Source organism: Sorex araneus, chromosome 3 (genome assembly GCF_027595985.1).
Source record: "Sorex araneus isolate mSorAra2 chromosome 3, mSorAra2.pri, whole genome shotgun sequence".
Taxonomy (NCBI): domain Eukaryota; kingdom Metazoa; phylum Chordata; class Mammalia; order Eulipotyphla; family Soricidae; genus Sorex; species Sorex araneus.
Genome location: NC_073304.1, coordinates 190,050,804 through 190,076,429, shown reverse-complemented (window position 1 = coordinate 190,076,429; position 25,626 = coordinate 190,050,804). Strand labels below are relative to the sequence as shown.

Genomic DNA, 25,626 nt, shown 5'->3' with positions numbered 1-25,626 from the left:
AGGAGAGAAGAGAAAGACTATTTTTTAAATATTTTTTGTTTGTTGTTGGATCACATCCAGCAGCGCTTAGGGCTTACTCCTGGCTCTGTTCTTAGGGATAACTCCTGGTCGTGTTCAAGGGACCATTTGAAGGGCCAGGGATTGATCCCAGGTCAGCTGGGCAAGCACCTTACATACTATATTTTAAATATATTTTTTCGTAGTTGTAAAATTCAGGTCACACTTAGCTGCATTTGGGGCTACTCCTGGCAGTGCTTGAGGGACCATATGTGGTATCAGGTATCAAAGTTGAATCAGGCACATGGAAGGCAGGAAAGTGCCTTCCTTCTGTAATATCTTCCTGGCAAGCCAGTGATACTTGTATTTGGGGGTTTTTTTTCCCCTTGCATTTTGTTTTGTTGTTTGTTTGTTTGGGTGCTCAGGGCTTACTCCTGGCTCTGTATTCAACAATCACTCCTGACAATGCTTAGGATCAAAGACAGCCTGTTTCTACAGTTGTCCAGGCCCATCCTGGGGAGAATCAAAGAATTCAGCACTAGTCCTTGCCCTAGTACTGACAGGCAAATCACCACTCACTTGGCACCAGGGATTCAAAAGCATTGAGTTTCCTGGAAAAAGGGGTAAATGCAATGTTCAGATCTTCTAACTGGAAGCCTCCACCTTCCTAGGAAACCATCCAACTTCAGCTTAAAACACGGAGGGAGCCTGGAGCAATAGCACAGTGCTATTGTAGGGTATTCGCCTCACATGCAGTCTATCTGGGTTCAATCTTCAGCAACCCATATGGTCCCCAAGCCCCTCCAGGAATTATCCCTGAGCACAGAGCCAGGAGTAAGCCCTGAGCACCTCTAGGTGTGGCCCTAAAACAATAAAAAACACCTGCAGTCAAATGCTGATATTACTAACGCTGGAACATAGGTTTATGCTGGTTCATAAGACTATTCTCCCTACTTTTATGTCTCTAGTTTTGCTTGTGTTTGAGGGGGGAGTTGGTTTGGTTTAATTTTGGTTTATGCCATGCTCAGGACTTACTCAAGGCTCTGTGTATAGGGATTTCACTCCTGGCAGGAGGACACATGCAGTTCTGGGAACTGAGCCAGATCAGCATGCAAGACAAGAGTCCTACCTACTACAGAGATTTTATAATTTTTTAAAAGTTGTAATGCTTGGGGGCTGGAGTGATAGCCCAGCGGGTAGGGCGTTTGCCTTGCATGCGGCCAAACTGAGTTCGATTCCCAGCATCCCATATGGTCCCCTGAGCAACCGCCAGGGGCGATTCCTGAGTGCAGAGCCAGGAGTAACCCTTGTGCACCGCCAGGTGTGACCGAAAAAGCAAAAAGAAAAAAATTTGTAATGCTTGAACTGGAGCAATAGTACAGCAGGTAGGGCATTTGCCTTGCATGCAGCCAACCCGGATTTGATTCCCAGCATCCCATATGGTTCCCCGAGCACTGCCAGGAGTGATTCCTGAGTGCATGAGCCAGGAGTAACCCATGTGCATTGCCAGGAGTGACCCAAAAACAAAACAAAACAAAAAAGTTGTAATGCTTGTCATAACAGAGAACTCACAATTCTTCACAGGAACCCGATCATTCTTTGGATATCGTGTGCAAGTTGCTCATTTCAGAGAGCCATTATGCCCTCTTATAGCACTGACCTGCCCAGAGGCCTTTGAAAGCGAAGAATCTGAAGTCAGACAGACTTGGATTCAAAGCTGGAGTCACTGCTTCCTACCATCTTCCCCTGAGCATATTATTCTAACCTCTCTGAACCTCCGCTTCTCTGCACAGTGGGGAGAGCTACATAACCTACATCATAAAGCTGTTGGGAAAGTTCTGATGAGCTCACATAGGTAATGTCCTTGGCCCAGGATCTGGCATATTAGTGTTCATTGCTCTTTTCCTGGCTGCATTCTCCACCTGGAGCCCAAACAAAGCAGGTCACCTCTGCACTGACAGAAGCTGAGCAAACAGTGCTGAGCACTGGATCCCATGAGAAAACAATGACTTGGAGTTTAAAAATCACAAACATTTGAGGCTGAAGCGATGGTACAGCAGGTAGGGCATTTGACTTACATGTGGCCAATCTGGGTCAATCCATGACATCTCATATAGTTCCCCCAATCACCACCAGGAGTAATTTCTGAGCACAGAACCAGGAATAATCCCTGAGCATTGACAGGTGTGTCCTCTGCACCCCCCAAAAATTAATTAATACAAACATCTGTGATGATCTTAAATACACAATTGCTGCTCAAATCCAAGTTTCCTGGTAACTCCTTCAGCTACACTAATCTTTTGGTGGTCTCTGGTACTGCTGCTCTGAACTGCTGATCTGATAAAGAGAAAACTGGAAAAACCAAAAAAAAAAATGGAAAAGCAATACCACAGAGAATCAAACACCACTCACTCTTTCCCAAAAACGTGTGAGTAAAATCATCCCATGAGGCACAAATCATGCACACAATACAAGAGGTAGAAAGACCCTTCTGTTCTCCCACAGGACAATGTGACTCTTCCCAGGAACCTGCAGCACTATTCTAGTTCCAAAGTGATGAGAAACGTCATGTGATCATCGCAGAGCCCAACATACCTTGTCCTGTTTTCCAAAACATGATTCCATGCATCTGGCCTGACACACCGATGCCACAGACTTTCTGGAGGTGCTCCCGGGGAAGGGCATCCAGGCATTCATTTAGGGCTTGGATGATTTGACTCACATTCTGCTCCCGGCCCTGAAACCAGAAAAGGACACATTAGCAGGGGCACATACAATCGGAGCGGGGGGTGGGGGAGAGGAGTCCAGAGGCATCTAGGGATTTTCTGGGTGGTGACTATACAACTAAGTCCTCCCCCACCCCCAGCCACTTTCTGGGACCTGCTGGCTGACCTGGACAAGAAACAGCATTGAGGGTCTCCACCACTCCCAACGGGGCCAGAGGAGGGATGTGGCTGCACATCTCACTCTCCAGGTGCTGCTGCAGGGATGGCTCAGATTCTGCCCTCCACTGTGCCCTCCTCTGTATGAGCTGAGAAAAGCACTGCTCGTGACCTCACGAACCGTCAGTAACTTCAACAGTAGGCAAACAAGAAATTTTCAACTTGGGGCCAAGGAAGGGATCCAGCAGTTGCTAAAGCAACTGCCTTGGAAGAACACCTGTGGAGGGTGTGGTGTTGGAAGGTTTGTGCAAGACACCCTTTCATTAACAATATTACAAATCACAATACCTTAGCACTGTAGCACTGTCACTGTCATCCCATTGTTCATCGACTTGCTCGAGTGGGCACCAATAACGTCTCCATTGTGAGACTTGTTACTGTTTTTGGCATATTGAATATACCATGGGTAGCTTGCCAGGCTCTACCGTGCGGGCAGGATACTCTCAGTAGGTGGCCAGGCTCTCCGAGAGGGACAAAGGAATCAAACCCGGGTTGGCCACGTGCAAGGCAAATGCCCTACCCACTATGCTATTGCTCAATGCCTAGGTTATTTAAATTTTTCATAATTTTAAGTGCTTTTTTTTTAAAAAAACTTTGGGCTGTGAGACCCCAGTGAGGTCTATGTGCACTGAGCTCAGTCGTGTACTGGCTCTCTGGCACCTGGAGATGGCAAGGGTATAAACACCACACTCAAGGTATGTTCAAGCGTCACAACATAAGTGCATTCGCCCCCTAGTGGGCAGGTTCAAGCACCAAGGTCAGGAATGAGGCCCCTGACAAACACATGTATGATTGCTGTATGGAGAGAGCACAATAAAGAGATTGACAAACCTGGTGGGCACATGTGCGACTGTAGTGGTGTGGTGCCTATAGGGATGCACAACCACAGGGACCCCTGGTGACCATCTGGCTGAGTGTGAGAGCATTTCAACCAGATTTTCCTCATCCCCCAGTCACTGAGCTCCACAACTAAATACGCAAGCACCACAGTCAAATGTGTGTTCAACGCACGTATACATATACATTACAAGAATAACAACAGGGGGCTGGAGCGATATATCGCACAGTGGGTAGGGTGTTTGCCTTGCACGCGGCCGACCCAGGTTTGATTCCCAGCATCCCATACGGTCCCCTGAGCACTGCCAGGAGTAATTCCTGAGTGCAGAGCCAGGAGTAACCCCTGTGCATCTCCAGGTGTGACCCAAAAAGAAAAAAAAAAAGAATAACAACAAAGGGAAGGGAAGGGGGAGAAAATATTTTTTAAAACAGAAATTTAGGTTCGCTCACCGCCTCTTTAAATCTACAAAGTTCCTGTAAGAGACTAGGAATATGATGCCCAAATCACACCCTATCCCAGTAGATGTCTCTAAGTTTGGTACCCTAATAAAATCAGTAACAAAAAATAGGAACTGAAAAGTAACCCAAATGACATCGCTGTTTTTCTTGATGAAAAGTGAATTTTAAAGTGGGAAGATAATTAAATATATGTCTTTAAAAGAGTCATCCTTGGGGGCTGGAGCGATAGCACAGCGGGTAGGGCGTTTGCCTTGCACGCGGCCGACCCGGGTTCGAATCCCAGCATCCCATATGGTCCCCTGAGCACCGCCAGGGGTAATTCCTGAGTGAAGAGCCAGGAGTAACCCCTGTGCATCGCCAGGTGTGACCCAAAAACCAAAAAAAAAAAAAAAAAGAGTCATCCTTGTGTAATATTTATTTGATTTGGTTTTAATTAGGACAGAGGGGTAGTGCACCTGGTGGTGGTGCTCAGTGATTACGCAGTGGCAGAGACGGAACCCCAAAACAGGGAGAGTTTAACATGTGAAGGGCACCCTCCAGCCCTTTGAATCATCGCCCCTGCCCCGGTGTAAGTAATATTTGTCCCTAAGGAATTCAGAGACATTTGGTAATTTAAGCAAATTTATACGTTTAAGACAAGTTGGAGGACTGGAAAGAGAGTTCAGCAGGTATGGCGCTTGCCTTCCAGGCGGCTGACCCAGGTTCGATCCTCAGCACCCCACATGTTCCCCTGAGCACTGCCAAGAGTGAACCCTGAGCACAGAGCCAAGAATAAACCCTGAGCACTGCTCCGTGTGGCCCAATCCTCCAAAGAAGAAAGAGAAATTGTCGGGGCTGGAGCAATAGCACAGCGGGTAGGGCGTTTGCCTTGCACGCGGCCGACCCGGGTTCAAATCCCAGCATCCCATATGGTCCCCTGAGCACCACCAGGAGTAATTCCGGAGTGCAGAGCCAGGAGTAACCCCTGTGCATCGCCGGGTGTGACCCAAAAAAAGCAAAAAGAAAGAAAGAAAGAAAGAAAGAAAGAAAGAAAGAAAGAAAGAAAGAAAGAAAGAAAGAAAGAAAGAAAGAAAGAAAGAAAGAAAGAAAGAAAGAAAGAAAGAAAGAAAGAGAAATTGTCCTAGGTTGCCTTTATAATGCCAAATTAGCATGAGAAATTGAGTCATCCAGCTATGCTTCCGCCTCTCTCTCACGCCAAGTCAGACCCTACTCCGCCTTCATTCCATCCACAACATGAAATAATCATTCTCACATACCCCGATGCCCCAGTTTTAGAGTACTAAAATCCTCTGTGGAAAATTCGAAGCTCCAGAAATCCTTATCCCCTGCAAAGCAAGGACTCTAAACCCCCAAGCACGGAATCCAGATTACGTGGACATGTAAACAGCAAAGTTCTGGAGAGTGGAGCTCGCCTCAGAACACCAAAGTCTCTGGCTGAAAGGCCTTTGAGGACCACCTATTTCACCTATAACAAATTAAGGCCCAGAAGAAGCATGTGCCCCAACCTTTGGAGCTCTGTCCCCATAATTTCTGTTTTCAATTAACTGAGTATACAGCTGTCTCTTTCAGGAAATGTGTAACAGACTCCAGTTCAGAGGATCCATAATCTTTTCCCAAACACACATGTCACAACAGAAGCCACTGTGGTGTAATTCTCCATTCCCACACTACAGCACTCACAAGACACAAAACTATTCTTTTCATCTTTCTAATATGTCTATTGCCTTTCTCCCAAAGACTATGTGTCCTGGTGTCTTTATTCTGCAGTTTCTTAGCCTTTGGGGCAGGGGGACATTGCTGCCCAAGTGTTTAAAATCCTCAGTCCCTATTCTGGCCCCTAGAGAATGAAAGTGGAGCAGTTAGACCTGGTTCTACCTTTTCATTTCCACTCTGCCCTGAGAACAGAGCGAATTCAGAACTTTCTGGACATGCTAGGCGTGTGGAGCCGGAATGGAGCAAAGAAAACCAAGGGAAAAGCAGCTAGAGCCCGATTCTGCTGGGGCTTTCCCGAGGAAAACCCAGACTCTCCCCGAGAAGAAACTGAACCCTAAATTTGAGGCCAGGTGTGAGGAGCCGGGTGGCCTGAATGTGCGTGTACACGGGCGGGCAGGTCTTGCAGACTAGGGTACAGAAACCCAAGGGCAGAGTTCTGGCACACAGAGCCGCGATCAAGGTCCCCGGAAGAGGCCAGAAAGTGGGGTGATGGGTGTCAGCGAGTAAGCTAGCTCCTGGGTGGAAGGGGGAGCTGCAGCAGACCGCAGCAGGCAGCTGCAGGCCGGGAGCCTTCTCTAAGGGGGTTCGGGAGGCTCCTGGAGGCGGCGCGGCTCTGGGGCGCTGCCTCACCTGGGGCTCGGCCGCCGCGCTCTGGGCTGCCGTCTCGGCCCGCGCAGCTCGAGTGCAGCTCGCCAGTACCACGAAGCCGGATGGGTCACCCGGCGCGGCCTCCACCAGAGCCGCCTTCACAGACGTAGTGCCCAGGTCGATGCCGAGAGTGACAGAACGCGAAGTCATGACAGCTGGGACCCTCGCGGCGTGCCTCTGAGAACGAAACGCCCACTCCCGCGTCCTTCACCGGTCCGGAGGCGGGGCTTCGTAGGACGCGCCGTCAGCCACAATCAATATGGCGGTTCCCGTCTTCGCATTGGTGGAAGGAAGCAGAGTCCCGCCCCATGGCGGCCCGCTGTCGACTGAGAGGCCGGGGAAGGCGGGTCCTGGAGATCCCGCCCCGTAGATCATTAAGTTGCTCAAGAATACTTGCGCACAGGTCCTGGGATATCCCAGAGCCTCTGTGTCCTTAAGAGTGACTTAATTCCAGCCCACACCCGAGTCCCCTCTTCCTTGCCAAGGCTCCTGTATCCGACAGCCTCGCCCAAATTGTCCCGCAAGACCCGCGAAACTACAACTCCCACAGTGCATCGCGCCGAGGTCTACGCTCGGCGAATCACGTGCTCAGGTCAGGTGGCTTCTGGCCCGCCCTCCCTCAAATCTAGCCTGCCACAGCGGCACCTCCTGCGGGACCCGGGGTGGCTGAGAGCGGCTGAACTGGAGAGCTTTAGAGGTAAGTCAGAGACGACGCGGCCCCGACAGCCTCCTCCTGTCCCATTTCCAGGTCGCCTGTGAGGCCGAGAGACGCGTACAGCAAAGGGACCGGGAAGGCTGCCGCTCTTGATGCCTCTGTAGCCGCGCTAGGGTCCCAGCCCCTGCCACCAGCCCCTGACAGGTTGACGGATCCGGGACGGGGGGCACTGGGCTGCCGAGAGAGGTGATGTGATTGCTGTATAGTTTGCATCCGTGTCGGAGCCCCTCTGGTGCTGCAGCTGTTGCCTGAGTCTAGGCTGGGCCACGGAGTTTGCAGATTGCTCTGGACAGGACGGACGGTTGCGAGAGCACCGTTCAAGGAACCAGGAACTCCTGTTGGCGTCCTGCGCGCCACTCTGGTTTTCAGGGGACTAGGCAGTCTAAGACCTTGCCCTGCCGCCCTCAATTTTCTGACCCGAGGTAGAAAAGACTACTGCGCCCTACTTTCTTTCAGGGTATTGAGAAAAATAAACTTAAAAAAAAATTTTAAGATAGCTCTACGTGAGTCCTGGCTCTGTAGAGGTTGCGGGGGTAGGATCAGTCAACCCAGGGTATCCAGAGACAGGCATTCCACCAGGGAGCTCCATCCCTGGCCACTCAATTTGCGTTATTTCTCAACGTTTTATCACCTCATCATTACCACCACAACCGTGAAATTGTAGCAGACTCTTGCTTTCCATTCCATTGCTTTTCAGATCTATGAGATCAGGGTTTTTTGTTTTGTTTTGTTTTGTTTTAACTATTCCTTTTTGCACGTTGGACATTTGAAGCCCAAGGCAGAGTAAATAGTACTAGGAGTCAACTTAAAAATGAGGACTACATGGCCTAGATCTATAGCACAGTGGGTAGGGCGTTTGCCTTGCACGTGGCTGACCCGGGTTCGATTCCCAGCATCCCATATGGTCCCCTGAGCACCGCCAGGAGTAATTCCTGAGTGCAGAGCCAGTAGTAACCCTTTGCATCGCCGGATATGACCCCAAAAGCAAAAAATATGTATAAATTAATTAATTAAAAATGAGGACTTCAGACCTAATCTTCTGTAGCGTGTCACAGGCACACATATTCCTTTTTGGGTTTGGCGGGTTTGCTTTTTGGGTGTTTTTTTGCAAGGGGTAGTTTTTGTTTTATTTTATTGTCACACCCAGCATGGCCCAGAGCTGACTCTTGGCTCTACATTCAGGGATCACTCCTGGCAGGGTCAGGAAACCATATGGAGTGCCAGGGATCAAACCTGGGTGGGCCACATGCAAGGCAAGTGCAAGGAGCTGTACTTCTGCTTCTGCCTGGGACCCTCATCACTTGCTACTCTTTGTATCACTTCCCCAAAAGAAAGAGCTGCACAACTGTCCAAGTTGTGGGACAGTTAACATAATTCACTGGGCTTCCTGACAGAGGAACTGTTGCAATAGATGCCTGACCCCAACTTGCTCCTAGGAGGGAACAGGAATGGGCCGCTCTTCCTGAAGCAGGTGTCCTGTGAATACAGATACAAAATTCTCCCTTTCTGTCTTATAGCTTTCATGAGATTCTAGTTGCAGTATATAATTATCCATGTTATTTTTCCCTTTTTATTTCATATAGAGCCACACCTCACCATATTCAGGGCCCTGGGCCACTCCTAGTGGTGTTCAGGAAGTTGGGGAAGGGGATCATGCAGTGCAGGGGTCAAACTCAGAGCCTCGAACAGGCTTTGCATGTGCTCAACCACTTTAGGTTCTCTCTAACCCAGACTTATATTTTTTGAAGGTGGGGGATTGTGGGGGAGCACGCTCAGCAGTGCTCAGAGATTACTCCTGTCTCTGCAATCAAGAATCACTCCTGGCAAAAAAAAAGGAGGGGGGTCTGGAGCGATAGCACAGCAGGTAAGTTCAATTCCCAGCATCCCATATGGTCCCCCAAGCACCGCCAGGAGTAATTCCTGAGTGCATGAGCCAGGAGTAACCGCTGTGCAATGCTGGGTGTGACCTAAAAAGCCAAAAAAAAGAAAAAAGAAGAAGAAGACTCATTCCTGGTAGTACTCAGGGGACTATATGGAATGCCATGGATCTATATGGGCTATGTGCAGGGCAAGCGCCTTTCCTGCTGTACCATCTCTCTGGCCCCCATTGTACTGGACTTTCAGATTCTGGATCTGCCCTAACAACTTTCCTCCAACATGTTTTCATCTTTAGGGCATTTTGTTGACCTCATATTTGCGCTCCTCAGACTAGATTGCACGCCCTGTGGAATGAGAGAGGAGCTGATTAGGTCTCCTTCTATATCTGATTTTTCAAGGACAATTCTGCCTATTCTGCCCTGGGGGAAAAAAACAAACCCCCTAACTCAGGCATGTGTGAGAAGCAGGAGTGGCAAGAGTGAAAAGGAGTCTCTACATAGATACAGAACAGTTCTGGTTCTGTGCCATGGAAATGCAGCATTCAGGATGTAACCCCAGAGGAAGCCAGAGAGTGGGGAGGTCAGTGCCAGCAAGGAGTGGGAAGAGGCCTGGCAGACCAGCATGCAGGGCGACTGACTGTTGGAGAAGCGGGTAGCTGGGGTGTTTTGAGGAGATGTCTCTGAGGGGGGAGAATGTTAGAAGTCTTTCTGACTTTATTTTTAGTTCACACCTGGTGATGCCTTTTTTTTTTTTTGAGGGAGTTAGTGTTGGAGCCCCGCTCAGCAATGTTTAGGGGTCACTCCTGACTCTGCACTCAGGAATTACTCCTAGTGGTACTTTGGCAACCATAGGTGATGCTGAAGATCAAACCCAGGTTGGCCGCATGCAAGGCAAACAACCTACCCAGTGTTCTATCTCTCCAGCCACCCTCTCAGGCCTTTTGAGAAAACAAAAAGTAGTTGGAGCTGGAGTGATATAGTACAGCAGGAAAGGCACTTGCCTTGCACATGGATGACCCTGTTCAATCCTCAGGCTCCCAGTGTTCAATCCCTGAACACTACTCGCAGTGGTTGCAAAGTGCAGAGTCAGAAGTATCACCAGGTGAGGACAAAAAAGAAAAGAGAAGAAGAGTGGGAGCAGGGGTGTTTATACGCAGAGCTTTCTTAGCTCTCCTGGAGCTCATAGGAATCCTCAAGGGCTGGTAGGCCTGGGAGGCTCTGAGCACTGTAATATCTGCAGAACAAGTTCCAGAATGCTCACTGCCCAGCCTGGCTCCACAGGTCACCTGCTGTGTGTGGGGGTTAGAGATAGGCAGCAGTCGGCCTTCCTGACTAAAGTAGTGAGCTAACCCATGGGTGACTAGGCCTTGGCCTTTACTGGCTCCCCCTTATCCTTTTGTCACCTCTCTGCCAGTCCTGAAGAGGTGACACTTGTCAAAAGAAAAAGTGTTGAGAGGCTGGAGAGATAGTACAGCAGGTAAGTTGCTTGCTTTTTGCATGGCTGACCTGGGTTCAATCCTGGCACCCCATATGGTCCCCCAAGTTTGCCAGGAGTGATCCCTGAATGCAGAGCCAGGAGGAAGCCCTGAGCACGGTCAGGTGTGGCAAAAAAAGGGGGGGGGGAAGCCTTGGGTCAGAGAGACCACACAGCAGGTAGGGCACTAACCTTACACATAGCCTACCCTGATTCATTCCCCAAATCCCCAGCATCCTATGTGGTCCCCCAGTACTACCAGGAGTGATCCCTGAGTTCTGAACATTCACAAAGTTTGGCCTCAAAACAAACAAACGATAAACAACTAAGGTCCAGTTGTTGATTTTAACTGTTAGACTCATCCTAGCTCAGGAAATGGAATTTATTTTCTTTAGGGAGGGGTTTTGGTATACACCAGGTGGTGCTTGGGTGCTACACCATACACCAGTGCTCCGGCTCTGCTTATGGTAGTTCCCATGGAACCCAGCCTCAGCACACACTCCAGCCTAGCGAGCTAGTTTGTTGGCCCAAACTAACCATCCTAAAGGCTTGTAGATTTGCAAAATCAAATATCCAGTCACAGGGCCAAGGATGTAACTCAGCAGTTGAACACTTGCCTTATCTCTGTGAGGCCCTGGGTTCAATGCCTGACACCACAAAGGGGGGAAAATCTGATTAGAGTCTTAGTAACTCTGTTTGTCAAAAAAGAGCCCCCAGCCAATCAAACTGCATTCCTTCTTTCTCTTAACTAGGGATCAAGGAGCAGTTGAAAAGAGAAAAATACAGTGTTTGTCCACTTCCTTAGTATGGAAGTGGACAACTTACACAACCCACTTAGCCTTTCTGATCCCATTTCCCCAGGTTGCCAAGACAGATGAGTGCTCCTTAGGTCCCCACTCTAGGCTGGTGATGCAGAGCCCATGAGGTCACAGGTGACAGGGAAGTGCTTTATGAGCTGTAGAGCCCTCCCCACAGATGGTTCAACCTAAACTTTGCTTGCTGTTTTGTTTTCTTCCTAGTTCTTCAAGGTTGAGAACATGATAAGAAGGTGGCTGATTATTTTCATTCTTTTTCCCCTGATGCTCATAGAGAAATGTGGTAAGTTTTTGAAATGGGTCATTAGAGCCAGAAAGATGGCTCAGTGGACTGGCACACATCTCTGCTTGCAGGAGGCTTAAGTTTGATCCCTGACACCTCATAGTTCCCCCAAGGCACCAGCAGGAATATCTCCTGAGCACTATTAGATAGGACCCCAAAACTGAAAAGAAAAAACAAAAGAAGCAGAAGTAGATAGTCATTCTTTCTTTCTTTTCTTTTCTTTTTTTTTTTTTTTGGCTTTTTGGGTCATACCCAGCCATGCACAGGGGTTACTCCTGGCTCATACACTCAGAATTATTCCTGGCAGTGCTCAGGGGGCCATATGGGATGCTGGGAATCGAACCCGGGTCGGCCGCATGCAAGGCAAACACTCTACCCGCTGTGCTACTGATCCAGCCCCAGTCATTCTTGTTGAGCAATTAGCTACCGTAAAATCAATTGTCAGTCTGACCTCTTTACACTCAAGAGTTCTTGTCTCTAATGCAACTGGTAGAGCATTAACCTTACATACAGCTGAACTAAGTTCAATCCCCAGACCTCCATATAGTCCCTTGAGCCCCCTGGGAGTGATCCTTGAGCGCAGAGCCAGGAGCAAGCCCTGAGTGTAGCCAGGTAGAGCCAAAAATAGAAAAGGCTTTTTTTCTTTTTAGGGGCTGGAGAGATAGTACAACAGGTAGAGCACTTGCCTTACCTGTGGCTGAACTGGATTTGATCCCCAGTATCACCACCAGGAGTAATTTCTGAGTGCAGAGCCAGGAGTAATTCCTGGGCATCTCCAGGTATAACCCCCACCACCATTACCACCAAAAACAAAAAAGAGTTTATGCCTGGGGCCAGAGATAGTGCAGCAGATAAGGCACTTGCCTTGCATGCAGCCTGCCCTGGTTCAATCCCTGACACCCCATGTCCCCTGAACCTCGCCAGGAGTGATCCCTGAGCACTATGGGGTATAGCCAAAAACAAAAAAAAAAAGTTGGGGATTGTCCAAACCACATGTACCTGCCTTTTGGGGGACCTGAGGGTGTGGGAACTGGAAGCTTTTTCTCCAGCCCTATATCACCACCTTGAGTGTATCTGCCTGAGGAGCTCCAGCAGTCTGGGATCATAGCAATAAAGAAGGGCAGTGTCCCTGCCCTGAGGCCCACAGATGAGCTCTGAGTCCTGGGAGTCCCTTCTGGGGAGGGGCGGTGGCCACCTTCCGGCTATTCTGCTAGGCCCAGACCCCTTCCTCAGAGAGGGATGAAGGAATAGAGTGCAGCAGCCCAAACAGGACTTAGGGGCCTCACACACACACACATGTTGACAGAAAGCACCTCAGGGCTCCTTCATGCTTGTGAGGCCCGAGCTTTAGAGCAGAGCCTGCCAAGGTCTGGGTCATTCCAGCTATTCTCCCCCTACCCAAAACATTGTTCAAATTCCTTCCATAAAACGCTTCTCTGCCTCAAACTCTAGGACACCTTGGATTTTGATCTTTGGCTTGCCCTTATCAAAAATCAACCACACCTTGAAATCCCTTTCTCAGTGTTTCAAATGACCCTGTCTATAAAATGACAAACAGATCCTGTGAACGTGGCCCACGAGCCATATACACAGTGCTGCCCGGGGACAGTTAAAGGCACTTTCTTGAGAGAGCAGTGGTCATTGGATCGATCCCTCCAAGCTTGTGAAGCAGTCACTGTTTGCTTTACACCTGGACGTAATTTCTGAGGAAAGAAAGGTGCTCTGGGACATGAACCCCTGTGTTTGCCGATACAGAAGACAGAACCCACGCAAACTCGCTGTGCTGAATTTTGGGAGTAAGGTATAAGTGTGCAAGGATCACAGACATACATTGGCAGATTTTTTAAAAAGCTGGGACTGGAGAGTTTAGTAATAGTTTAGAGAGTTTAGAGTTTTGCTTCGCACACAGCTGACCTGGGTTCAGTCCCTGACACCCCCACATTAGTGATCCCTGAGTGCGGGGCCAGGTGCAAGCCTTGAGCACCACCCCAAGAAGGCCACAAAACAGAACAAAAACCTTCATTAGTAACACTAGTGCTCAGTTCTAGAGAAAAACAGATCCAACCACCACTAACTCAATTATCAGGCTCAAAACCTGCCCCAAAGGGGCTGGAGCAATAGCATGGCGGATAGGGCGTTTGCCTTGCACGCGGCCAACCCAGGTTCTATTCCAAGCGTCCCATATGGTCCCCTGAGCACTGCCAGTAGTAATTCCTGAGTGCAGAGCCAGGAGTATCCCCTGTGCATCTCCAGGTGTGACCCAAAAAGAAAAAAAAAAACCTGCCCCAAAGTCACAGGGCTAGAAAGTAAAAGACGAAGCCTAAGTGGGGTCCCTGCTCAGTTCCCTTCTTAGTCTCCTGTCCTTATGGAAGAGGAGGAGGAAATGCCAGTGAAGTCACTGAGTTTCCGCTCTTCCTGTCCTCTGGGTAGTGATCTGCAAGACTGTGGCTCTGGTGATCGGCCTTCAGAGTGTTTGTTTGGGTGCTTAGGGGGTAATGGGAGGGGAAGCCTTGCCTCATGCTTGCAAGGCTTGTGCTATGCCCCTGGGCCAGATCCTTGGTCCCCACTTTTGGAGTCTTGTCCTGTCTTCCTTGGGTGAAACTTCCAGAACAGACAGGCTGAGGTTTGAATTCTGCCACCATCATGTCTAAGCTGTGTGTGCAAGACACTTTCCTCTTAGAATTCTATTTATATCTGAAATAGGAACCGTAAGACCCTCTTCTCACAACTGTGACAACCAGGGAATGGGACTTGGCAGTTTAGTGCAGAGGTCAGGATGGCACAAAGTAGTAAGTGCCAGTAAGTAGTAGATGAAAAACCAGACTTCCCTGAAGAAAAACTGGAGGTGGTCTCATTAGAATGTAATGGGGTGTGTGTGCAGGGGGGTAAGGGGGGTGAAGATATAGCCCAGCAGTAGAGCACTTGCCTTGGATGTGTGAGGCCCTGGATTAAATTTCCAGCACCATCACAAAACATAAGCAAACCAACAAAATCCTTGTTTGGGTGCCAAGCATGTGACTTAAGTGGTAGAGTATATGCCTTAAATTGGCAGGGGGAGCTTATGTTTTTGTTTTGTTTTTAGTTTTTTTAGTTTGGGGGCCATATCCAACTGTGCTTACTCCTTGTCTCTGTGCTCAGGATCACTCCTGGCAGTCTCGGGGGTATATATATCGAATGCCAGAGATTGAACCTGGGTGCAAGCCACATGCCCTACCCCCCGCCCCATACTATTGCTCCAGCCCCTGCAACGCCTGGAGTTTAATCCCCAGTACCACAAAATATGGCCATGACAGCCTCCCGAATACCCCAGGCCAGGCCAAGTATTGCCAGGAGGGACTCCACACACACAGAAAAACATCTCATTTGGTATTTCTGATGTGTCCAGAGATTCCTGCCACAAGGGGAACTTTAATTGTATACCCTTTTCTAGGGGTATAATGGCAGCTTCCCGATTGCCTTCCATTGTTGGCTAAACAGTGGCTGGAAGTTTCACACCCTGCAAGGATGGTTGCCAGAGTTAGGTGGCTGCGTGAGGAGACACAGCTTCCTCTTTTTTTCTTGGGTTTTTTTTTTTTGGTTTTTGGGCTTTGTTTTGTTTTGTTTTTCTTTTGGGGTCACACCCGGCAATGCACAGGGGTTACTCTTGGCTCTGCACTCAGGAATTACTCCTGGTGGTCCTCAGGAGACCATATGGGATGCTGGGAATCGAACCCGGGTCGGCCATGTGCAAGACGAATGCTCTACCCGCTGTACTATTGCTCTAGCCCTTGCTTTTGGGGTTTTGTTTTTGTTTTTGTTTTCACTTTTGTTGGTTTTTTTTTTTTAACGTGTTTGTTTTTAGGCCATGCCCAGCAATGCTCAGGACTTACTCTTGGCTTTGCAATCAGGAACCACTCCTAACAGTGCTGGGCGACCATCTACTGGGTCTGTCACATTGCAAGGCAAGCGCCCTACTGCTGTACTATCTTTCCAGCCCCCAACTTCCTCTCTTTCAAGATGCAAAGGCAGTGTTGACAAGCTCATTTCCTGGTAGGACAATGAGTTTGACTCCAGCCAAACCAGAGGGTACTGCACCCTCCAGTTCACAAGAGTGAGCACCCTGAGGCCCAGCAGCCCCCTGCGAGGACTCACCCAACAGAGAGTCTCCTCCGTTTCCATCCCATAAACCATGGAGAAGGGGTTGGTGCGGGAGGCGAGGGGTAGCGCTTAGGGTGCCCTGCCTTGTCATATACCATCAGTGAAGTACATTGAGCCCTGGAGGAAAAAAGAAAACCAGGGGAGTAACTCCCGGACATAGAACCAGGAGTAGCAGAGAGCTGAGCACCACTGGGTGTACCCCCCACCAAAAATTATATAGATAGAGATAAAAATATATAGATAAATATATAGATAAAATATACAGATATATAGATAGAGAATGGGAAAGCAAAGAGCACATGGATTACGCACTCACCCAACCACAGCTTCAGAGGACCTGGGGACCCCGAGGTGCAGGTGGCCGCTGGCTGCACTTTCATTGTCCCTGTCTGACCTCCATCTTAAAAGGGTCGTGCTTCCCTGGTGTGCCCTTTGTTCCGTTCTAGGTCAAGAGCAGCTGTAGGGCCCCTAAGCTGTGCTGGCTCTTAGCAGAGCCTCAGAATGGTACATGTGAAAATGAGGGGCGTGAGGGGCAGGGGGAGGTAGGGAGGTGTTCATAGGGGGCAATTCATTGTCCAAGATGTTTGCAAGGCCTGAGGCCAGCCTCACAATCCACTCCGCACTGAGCCAGGGCCAGGCCAGCCGAGACCATGCCGCTCAGAGAGACCCAGATTGAAGACTTGCAGATGCAGTGCAGTCAGTCTGTGTCCACACACGAGGAGGTGGCAGGCAGGGTGTGGGAGGCTCCTGCTAGCCGAACCAGCCCAAGAGCACGATTCCTGAGCCTGTGTTCCTTGGCAGGGGCTGGGCAGAGGAAAAGAACAGCCAAGGGGCACCTGACAGTGGATTTCAGTTCTCCTGCTTCTGCTTCAGGGGAGGAGGGAGGGTCTGGGAGAGAGAGACCTGGGCAGGCCCTCGGCCGCCCCCAACTCCCAAGACGGTCTTCATCAAGTCCTCAGCCACTTCTCCCCCACGGGTCCCCTGCCCACTTCATACCAGCATCCTGAGTGTGCTGCAGGTGTGCGGAACCCTGAAGGCCAGGAAGTGAAGGGAGGAAGGTGGACAGGTTTGTGGGCCTCTGAGCACACCTGGGAGCAGGGGTGGAGACAGCATAAGCTGCCCACAGGACACAGAAGAGGTCAGAGAGAGGCCGACTCTTGAAGGTATTTGGCCTCCCAAGCTGACTTCCTCCCTCACTCCAGAGGCCTCTTTGTCTTCGCCCAAGTTACCACCTGATGCTTCCAAGAAATTCCCAACACCCAGTATGTGTGCTCCTCAACCTGATCCCCAGTCTCCAGCACACTCAGCTCAGGAAAGGACCCTGGGAATGGTCTGCGCTGGGTTAGTGCAGAAGCCCAAAGGGTTCTTTAGAGAGGTGAGCTGCGCCCCAGGTATTTTCCCAGAGTTCAAAACAGGACTGAACAGGCTCTGTAGGACCATTTCAGCTCCACAAACAGAGGACACCTGCACTTTTCATCAGAAATGCTGTTTCAGAGCCAGAGAGGTAGTATAATGGATAGAGCACTTGCCTTGCCGCTGACCCAGGTTCAATCCCAGCACCCCCTTATGGCCCCTGAAGCCCCACCAGTAGTGATTCCTGAGTACAGAGCGAGGAGTAACCCCTGATCACCACTGTGTATGGCCCCAAAACAAAAAACAAGAACCAAGAAAAAGAATTGCTCTTTCAAGTCCCTTTTTGTGAGTCCAGCTGTGGCTTACATTCCTTCATGACACCTTTTGAGCTCGTTGATCGTAAAAGTTTTGCTATGCAACTCGGTCCCAGATGGTCAGAGCCTGCTGGTGTGGGAGAGGAGGAAGCATCAGAGTTTCTGCTTGGGCTGAGTCTCCAGCAGCAGGAGGGAAATGAGTGGGAAGAGGGCTCTGTGCCCATTCCCAACCATGCCCTGAGCCTCTCAGCACTGTCACGTGCACCCCTAGAAGACAGGGCTTGGCATGAGTCGGGGCTGAGTTGAGATGGAACACTTCCTTGTCCCTGTTATCTCCTCATGGTCCTGAGTTCTCTGACCTAGTGACTCACTGTTGTTTTGGGTTTTTCTAGAGTCCACGGTCAGCTTCACTGCTCCTCCCACTGTGACGCTGGAAGAAAGAAGATCAGCCAATGTCAGCATTGATCTTCAGTGAGTTCTCAGGCCCGGCCTCCTCCTCACCATTGTGGGCTCAGGGCTGATCCGTGGCTCACCAGTCGGTATTTCTAGTGTGATGCTCGGGAACAGAGGCACTGGCCCTAGGCTGCAAGCAGATCTCGGTCTCTGTCCCTCCAAACTCTGAATCCTTACTTTGGGCAGGAGGAACTCAAGCATTGGGGATGGGTTCCTAGGGGAGAGGAGCCTTTTCCCCCATCTTATGATAAGGTCCTTAAGTGACCGGCAGTTTGATGTCAGATTTCAGAGTGGTCCTTCTCAAAGCACTGAATATTTGAGGTGAGCCCTGATAGTCAGTGGGCAAGAACCTGAGCAAATCACCAGTTCTGAGAGCAGATCCCATTGCAGAAGAGACGGGTCTCCATGGGTCCCCTTCCTGTGGCCTTCTTGCTCAGCCTTGTCTGCTCGTGCTGACTGCTGGTTTGGCTGTGAGGGTGCAGCCCTAGAGCAGACTACACAAGAACTCCTGCCTGGCTCCTCGGCTGCCTGCCATGCAGATTCATGTCAGCCATGCAGATTCCCCCAGTGAAGAGCTACAAGCCCAGTCTTTGGTCTTTTTTGTTTTGTTTTTGGGGCACACCCAGCTGTGCTCAGAGTTGACCCTTGGCTCTGCACTAAGGGATTGCTCCTACAGGCTCGGAGAACCATATGTGGTTCCAGGCATTGAACCTTCTGGTCCATGTCCTTTACTGTTTACATTTCTTCCTTTTCTTCACCTGGGAAATCCGATCTCTGGTCCAAGCTTTGATACCAACACTCCTGGGAAGACACGTGTTGCATTCCCTGTTTCTGCCATATTATCCCCTCCCAGCTTCCCACTCCTTTGAACCCTTGAGGGTTTCTGCATTGACTTGACATCACCAAGGCCTTGAGGTTGCCCGGGCTGCCAGATACCTCGCCTAGCTTTCCCAGGACCTGCTCAGTCCTGAGCCTTGTGGAAGCCTTTCTCACCAGAGCAGAGGCCAAGGTGCCATTGACCCTGGCCTCCAGACTCCTCACCCACCTTCCCCACCCACTGCCCGCTTTTCATGTTCTAAGACAGGAAGTCTTAGCCCATGCTAAAGAGACAGAAGCACTGAGGAGGAAGGACTCTCCTCTCTAGCTACTTCCATGCCTTAATTGCTTGGGAAATGACTGTGCCTGTATGGGACAAGGAGGAATGGGGGGAGGGGGGTGGGAGCCAGGGTGTCGAAATCTGAGGGTCCAGCTTCTCAGGAGTTAATCAGACTCTTCTTTCCAACAGGCACCCGTTAAACGAAACCTTGGTGATCACCCTTGAAATCACATTTTCTTCCAAAAATGTTACTATCCTTACACTCCCCAATGAAGTAAGTGACAATTACTCTGGTGTAGGGCGTTTGCCTTATACGCGGCTGACCCGGGTTCGATCCCCAGCATCCCATATGGTCCCCTGAGCACCACCAGGAGTGATTCCTCAGTGAAGAGCCTGGAGTAACCCCTGGGCATGACCAAATGTGACCCAAAAAAATTTAAAAAAAGAAAGAAATTGGGTGCCAGGCAGTCCATGGACATGACATGTAAGCTTTTGTCAAGGTATTTCACCCTAATGCATCACACTTTTTTCATGTGTGACCATGAAATGCCCATTTGATGGAGTTGTGAGGATTAAAAGCAATAACAAGTTTAAAATATGTAAGACTGGGGTAGGAGTAGTAGTACAGCAGGTAGGGTGTTTGCCTTGCACCTGATTTACCCAGGTTTCATCCCCAACATCTCTTAAGGTCCCCTGAGCACCACCAGGAGCAATTCCTGGCATAATCCCTGAGCATAGCCAGGTATGATCCAAAAAGCCAAAAAAAAAAAATTTGAAAAGTAGGACTATACCAAGTACTCAGTAAAATATGATAAATTTTGCTGAGCTAAAATACGATCCCTTAAAATAATCATTAATTTAAAAAATTGTTATACTTGTGCTTTCATTTGCCTTGTAGTTCATTCCAGATTGATCAATTTTCCTACGTAGTTCCAGAAGAGACTTAGCAGCCACTTACAAAAAAAGACATGGTCAAAAAAATCTGCTAAAAATAGTCATGAACCAGAAAAAGACAGGTCTTTGTACTAGCGGTAGTTGAAGTCATAGACATGTAGTTGATGGTAAATGCTTCACAGCTCGCTCTGTGCCAGGTGTGGAACAACCTTAAGCTTTGTGAGCATTATGTCATTCGTAGGAGCCTACAAGGATAGATATTTTCATGACCCCATTTTATATGTAAGCAGGCTGCAACCGAGCTTGAATGACTTGCCTTGACAGGCAGAGTGGGTGGGAGGAAGAAAGCCCAGCCTGCCTTCTCTGGGAGATAAGCCTGGCAGGGCCTCAGGGCAGGGCCATTGCTGGTGGATCTCTGCAAGCTTCTGGAAGGCTGGGATGGAGGCACCCAGTGAGGTCCCAGTTAAATACAGGCTTTTCCTAACAGGTGGTGGTGCCTCCTGGAGTGACACACTCCTCTTTCCAAGTGACATCTGAAAACGTTGGGCAGGTTACCGTTTATCTACATGGAAACCATTCCAACCAGACCAGGTAGGCTGACATCACCCACATGGATGTTCAATGACAAGGAAGGAGAGTCGGGTGCCTGCTGAAGCCCAACTCATTCCTGTCCCAAATTCCTTCCAGCACGAGGATAATCTTCTTGGTGATCCACAGTCACACTGTGAGCATCATCAACCAAGTGATTGGCTGGATCTACTTTGTCGCCTGGTCTGTCTCCTTCTACCCTCAGGTGATCAAAAATTGGAGGCGAAAGAGGTAATCTGCGGGGCTACAGGGGGGATGGTGGGATTTGCTTGAGGGTGGCTGAAGGGGGCTGGGCACAAACACTTCCTCCTCTGCATCTCTCTCTTCGGACCCTTGCTAGAAAGCCGTCCCGTGTGACTTGCATTGCTGTGGGACACCTCTGTGGGACTTGCATTGCTGGGCATTTGGTCTCTTGCCCAGCTCAGCAACTCCCTGTGAAAGCAAAGAGATGGGGCTTCCTTGAGATGTGCAGAATAAGCTGGGACACCAGAGGAGACTCCACCAAATCTGCCTTGCTCTTGGTCCATCCAGCCGTGTCCAGACATGGGATGGGGCGGGAGAGATGGAGCCTTCAGCCTGGGGCCTTAGGCTCTCCCTGCCCCAGTCCTGAGGTTGTGTCCTGGCACAGCAAGGACATAAACTCCCCTGCAGTCACCCTCTTGGGAGCTATTCTGCTTTATCCCCTCCAGGCCCCAAGGAAGCATAAGTCTGCAGAGGGAGGAAGAGGAAAACCAGTTCATAAGAGGGTTTTAATTGCTGGACTGGTTGGCACCAGTGGTGGGGAAAAAAGAGCCAGAAGCCAGTGCTGCCCCTGGGGAGTGCAGGCCGTCCTTCCTGGGCTCCCCAGCCTCCTATCACCACCATGAGCTGCTCTCACCCTCTGCTCTACCTTTTTTGTTTGTGTTGGCTTTGAACCATACCCAGCTGTGCCCAGTCAGGGGCGACTCCTGGCAGTCTGCACTCAGGAATCACTCCTGGTGGGCTTGGGGAACCATATGGGATGCTGGGAATTGAACCTGGGTTGGCCACGTGCAAGGCAAGGGCCTTACCCACTGTACTGTCTCTGCTTTGCTTCTCTGCCCTGCTGCTCCCCAGCGTCATTGGCCTGAGCTTCGATTTTGTGGCCCTGAACCTGGTGGGCTTCGTGGCATACAGCGTGTTCAACATCGGCCTTCTCTGGGTGCCCTACATCCAGGTATGGCACTGCCCACCATCACCCATCACAAGGTGTTCCGTGGCCTGGCCACCCCTCAGCCCTCAGCTTCCCCCCATCCCCCACAGGAGCAGTTTCTCCTCCAGCACCCCAACGGAGTGAACCCCGTTGACAACAATGATGTCTTCTTCAGCCTGCACGCTGTGGTCCTCACGCTGGTGACGTTGGTGCAGTGCTTCATATATGAGGTAAGACGGTGCCTAGCACCCGCCCTGCTGTACATGCCCAGGCCCACACCCACCACCACACACCACCCACACTTGCTGTTTCCAGAAGCCAGAAAGCCTCAGAGGGATATGTGCTCACTGACTCGCCAGCCTCATGTGGGGCAGCCTCATGGGCCACACCCCCATGCTCGGCACAGGGACACCCAGGCCCCAGCTACAGGCATGCGGGCATGAAGGAAACGGTACAGCTGTGGTCAGTATAGTGAAGTTCCTAGGGTGAGAGAGAAGAGGCCAGGGTGGGGCATCCTGGGAGGGGCCTCACAGTGACAGCGGCAGCAGAGAGGGCGCTGGAGAGGATTAGCCAATAGGAGGGGCTGGAGGCTTAGGGCGCTGGGTGGAATTGGCTACTGGGGGCTGCAGTGCCTGGTTTATGAGTCCATTGCAGGTGGTTCATTGGTGGTGCAGCAGGAGAGGCGAATGGCCACGTGCCCCTTGCTGGTTTTTCTTCACCTCCACTGTGAGGCATGGATGCAGGAGGCTTGCTCCAGGGAACAGGAGGGGTGAAAAGCCAAATCCAGAGGTTACCGGGCCGCCAGTGGGTTACAGGAGCAGCCTGGCCTGAGAGAAGGCACCAGGCCCCTGACATGGGTGTGGCCCTTCACTCCTGAGTTAGAGACCCTGAGAGTGAAGAGTGCAGTGGGTGCTGAGGCCCTTGCCCCCAGCCCATCTTCTCCCCTCCCTTGCCTCTCCCCACTTCCTCCTCAGCGGGGCCAGCAGCACGTGTCCCGGCCTGCCATCTGCTTCCTGGTGCTCTCATGCCTCTTCACACTCATCACCTTGATTGTGGCAGCAGTTGGGGTCACCACCTGGCTGCAGTTTCTCTTCTGCTTCTCCTACATCAAGCTCGCAGTGACACTGATCAAGTATTTTCCACAGGTACTTCCAGGGTCGGCCTGCCCGTCACGTGTATGTCAGCATGAGGGGGTTGGGATCTAGTCCCTGGGTGCTGCTCCCCTCAGGGCTGGGGCGAGGAGAGGTGGCCGGAGGGCCGAGCAGAAGCCAGGAGCCAAGGGGGGCAGGGCCAGGCTGCACATCGGCCACCAGCCGGGCCTGCCCTCCAGGAGCCGGGCTCACAGCATGGTGGGCAGAGGCGGCTCAGAGCCCACTGAGCTCAGTCAGAAACCCAGCAGCAACCACCCTGTCACTGTCCCACTCCTTCCTAGTGACGTCAGCTCAGCCCCTGCCCCAGCCTCTATTTCCACTGAGAGGAGGGAGCCCCCCACCGTAGCCTCCACTGCCTGTCTAGAGATGTTTTGTGGGGTCCTCCTGGTGGGCCCTTGGCACTTTGCTCCAGTGCTCAGATGGTCCGATTCAGATCCAGGAGCTGAGTCAAACATCCTCCCCCAGACCCAGAAAGGGCAGCCAGGGCAGGGACAGGGATAAAAGAGCTACCACCCACCAACCCCCACCCCAGAAACTACAGCCTCATTAACCGTCTCCATCCTCGGTGAGAAGGTGAAGAAAAGCCCCTCTGCAGTGTCCCTGGCACAGGGGACCTGTTTCGCTCCCCAGCTCGGGAAGAAGCAGCCCTCCGCTAGATGCAGGCCAATCACCCAGAGGATGAACAGCACCTCATCCTGTCTCAGGAGGGTGGGGGTGCCAGAGTGGGGGCAGTCTGCACAGGGCCAGGTGGAAAGGTGCAGGAGATCCTGCTGACTAGGGCCTGCCCCAGGAGGGCGAGAAGGCTCCAGAGCCCTGTTTGGCCCACTGAGGCCCGAGAACTCACTAACTCCTCCCAGGTAACCTGGCGCCCGTGACTGAGATGCCAAGCCAGGCTGCCAGTCATGGCTCTAAGCCTCCTGGATTCTAGGCAGTTTGGGGAGAGGCTTCACTGGAGAAGGAACATTCTTGTTGCGGACCAGCCACCCAGGAAAGGCTTCATCCCGGAGAGCAGGGCAGGCAGGCTGCAGACAAAGGAGCTGCATCTCACTGTGAGGGGTGGGGTGGGGTGGGGGGGGCGGGGAGGGGCGCCTGTGGGCTGAGCCTGCAGATGAGACCCCCAGAACCCAACCAAACTGCTCTTTGCACAGTGGCCTGTCCAGTCCAAAGGACACGGTGTTCCTTGGTGCTGACCACGCCCCTGGCTGCCCTCGTGCAGAATAGCAGCCTCAGCCCCCTCACTGCTTCCCTCTGTCCCTCTGTCCCAGGCCTACATGAACTTTAGCCTCAAAAGCACTGAGGGCTGGAGCATTGGCAATGTGCTTCTGGACTTCACCGGGGGCAGCTTCAGCCTCCTCCAGATGTTCCTCCAGTCCTACAACAATGGTGAGTCAGCCAGCGAGCCCCTGCTGCCCAGCGGGGTGGGAGGGGCAGGGCTGGGTGGGAGGGGCAGGGCGCCTGGAAAGCCTGGAAATCAACGCTGATTCCAGCTTCAACCTCCCCATCCCCCACCCCAAGTGAGACCCACTGAGGCTCTGTGGTTTCCTGGGGACCTGACCCCCAGGGTCCCCCACCCCGACCCCACATGCTCCAGCAGCTGAGGGTGCAGCCACGTTAAAGCCCGGTTCAGTTCCCTCTGCCTGTTCACAGACCAATGGACACTGATCTTTGGCGACCCAACCAAGTTTGGACTCGGAGTATTCTCCATCTTCTTCGACGTTGTCTTCTTCGTCCAGCACTTCTGCTTGTACAGAAAGAAACCAGGGTATGAGCAGATGAACTAGCACCCAGAGGCCCTGTGTCCAGTCCTGTGTCCAGTCCTGTGCCCTGGTGGGTAAGGCTGTAGTAGGAAGGCGGAAGAAGTGGTCCGGAGCCCTGGGCTGGCTGGGGTGCTGACACCGGAGTAGCACCCTATTCCTCAGAGCCACGGCCTTAAACACACAACAGCCTGTCTTCCTCCAGGACACTCCTGGCCAGGGAGGAGCCTCCCTCCGGGACAGACAGCTAACACCGTTGCTCCAAGATAAAGCCAGATGGCCGCAATCCCTCCCAACCTCCCCAGACGTTTGAGCCCTTCCTGGCCCTCACTGCTCAGGCCTCTGGGCCCTCCTGCATCTTGATGCCTCATCTCTGTCTTCTTTAAGGCATCAGAAAGCACGCACAAGTTGCCAGCCATCCCAGGCAGGACTGGAAGCTGAGGTTGGAGCCAAAGGCCTTGCCCTAAGTGACCACTGCTCCTGGCAGCAACCTGAGAGACTGACCTTGCAGCTGGGAGAGTCAAGGGTGTTTGCTGCTGTCACTGCTGTATTCCCAGAGACCAAGCAGCCCGGTGCTGTGACCGATGGACTCAGAGGTGCTGGTGCTGGTGGCGGGGTACTAGGATATGGGGGTTAGACCTTGGACTCCCGCCTCCGCAGCCCACATTCTCTGAGCTATCAACTCATTCCTGACACTCACTACCTAACAGCTTCCACGACTGCAAGCCCAGGTGGGCAGTGCAGAGCATGGTACAAGCAGTACTGAGACGAGAGGTGCTCAGTGGATGGATTTTGAACTATACCCATGCCCAGCACTTTCTGGATCTTTCGCACACTAACCCCTTATGGATTTTCTGGAATTGGTTTGGTTTGGTATAGTTTGTTTTTTCTGTTTTGGGGTCTTTTTTGTTTGTTTCTTGTATTTTGGCCACACCCAGCAGTGCTGGGAGACAAG

General features: G+C 51.3%; 2 protein-coding genes across 4 annotated transcripts in view; one reads left to right on the top strand and one right to left on the bottom strand.

The window, feature by feature from the left end:
- The window catches only part of SHPK (sedoheptulokinase), a 33,441-nt gene extending 26,645 nt beyond the window's left edge, over positions 1-6,796 (bottom strand). The window contains exons 1-2 of the mRNA XM_055133929.1: positions 6,579-6,796; positions 2,593-2,734 (exon numbers count right to left, since the gene is read on the bottom strand). Of these exons, the coding sequence (XP_054989904.1) occupies positions 2,593-2,734; positions 6,579-6,746 (310 nt within the window). The 5' untranslated portion in view covers positions 6,747-6,796. The remainder of the gene's footprint in view (positions 1-2,592; positions 2,735-6,578) is intronic.
- A 420-nt stretch (positions 6,797-7,216) lies between these two features.
- CTNS (cystinosin, lysosomal cystine transporter) lies at positions 7,217-25,566 on the top strand. Of its 3 annotated transcripts, XM_055131962.1 has the most exons (12): positions 7,217-7,293; positions 9,060-9,175; positions 11,682-11,760; positions 17,957-18,035; positions 19,303-19,387; positions 20,495-20,598; positions 20,695-20,826; positions 21,691-21,790; positions 21,877-21,996; positions 22,741-22,911; positions 24,183-24,300; positions 24,565-25,566. In XM_055131962.1, the coding sequence occupies exons 3-12, from the start codon at positions 11,700-11,702 to the stop codon at positions 24,696-24,698; spliced, it is 1,104 nt and encodes a 367-aa protein (XP_054987937.1). In that variant the 5' UTR covers positions 7,217-7,293; positions 9,060-9,175; positions 11,682-11,699; the 3' UTR covers positions 24,699-25,566. The 3 variants fall into 3 exon arrangements, with proteins under 3 accessions (XP_054987937.1, XP_004605018.2, XP_054987936.1); XM_004604961.2 differs by lacking the exon at positions 9,060-9,175 and having other exon boundaries at positions 7,222-7,293; XM_055131961.1 differs by lacking the exon at positions 7,217-7,293 and having other exon boundaries at positions 9,065-9,175; positions 24,545-25,566.
- The last annotated feature ends 60 nt before the right edge of the window (positions 25,567-25,626 follow it).

What these genes read in the sequence shown, in the direction of transcription:
- CTNS (XM_055131962.1), top strand. Translation starts at nt 11,700, where the DNA reads ATGATAAGAAGGTGGCTGATTATTTTCATTCTTTTTCCCCTGATGCTC. An exon ending in AACCATTCCAACCAGACCAG is followed by an intron (nt 20,599 to 20,694) that starts GTAGGCTGACAT and finishes AATTCCTTCCAG; the next exon opens with CACGAGGATAATCTTCTTGG. An exon ending in TCTGGGTGCCCTACATCCAG is followed by an intron (nt 21,791 to 21,876) that starts GTATGGCACTGC and finishes CATCCCCCACAG; the next exon opens with GAGCAGTTTCTCCTCCAGCA.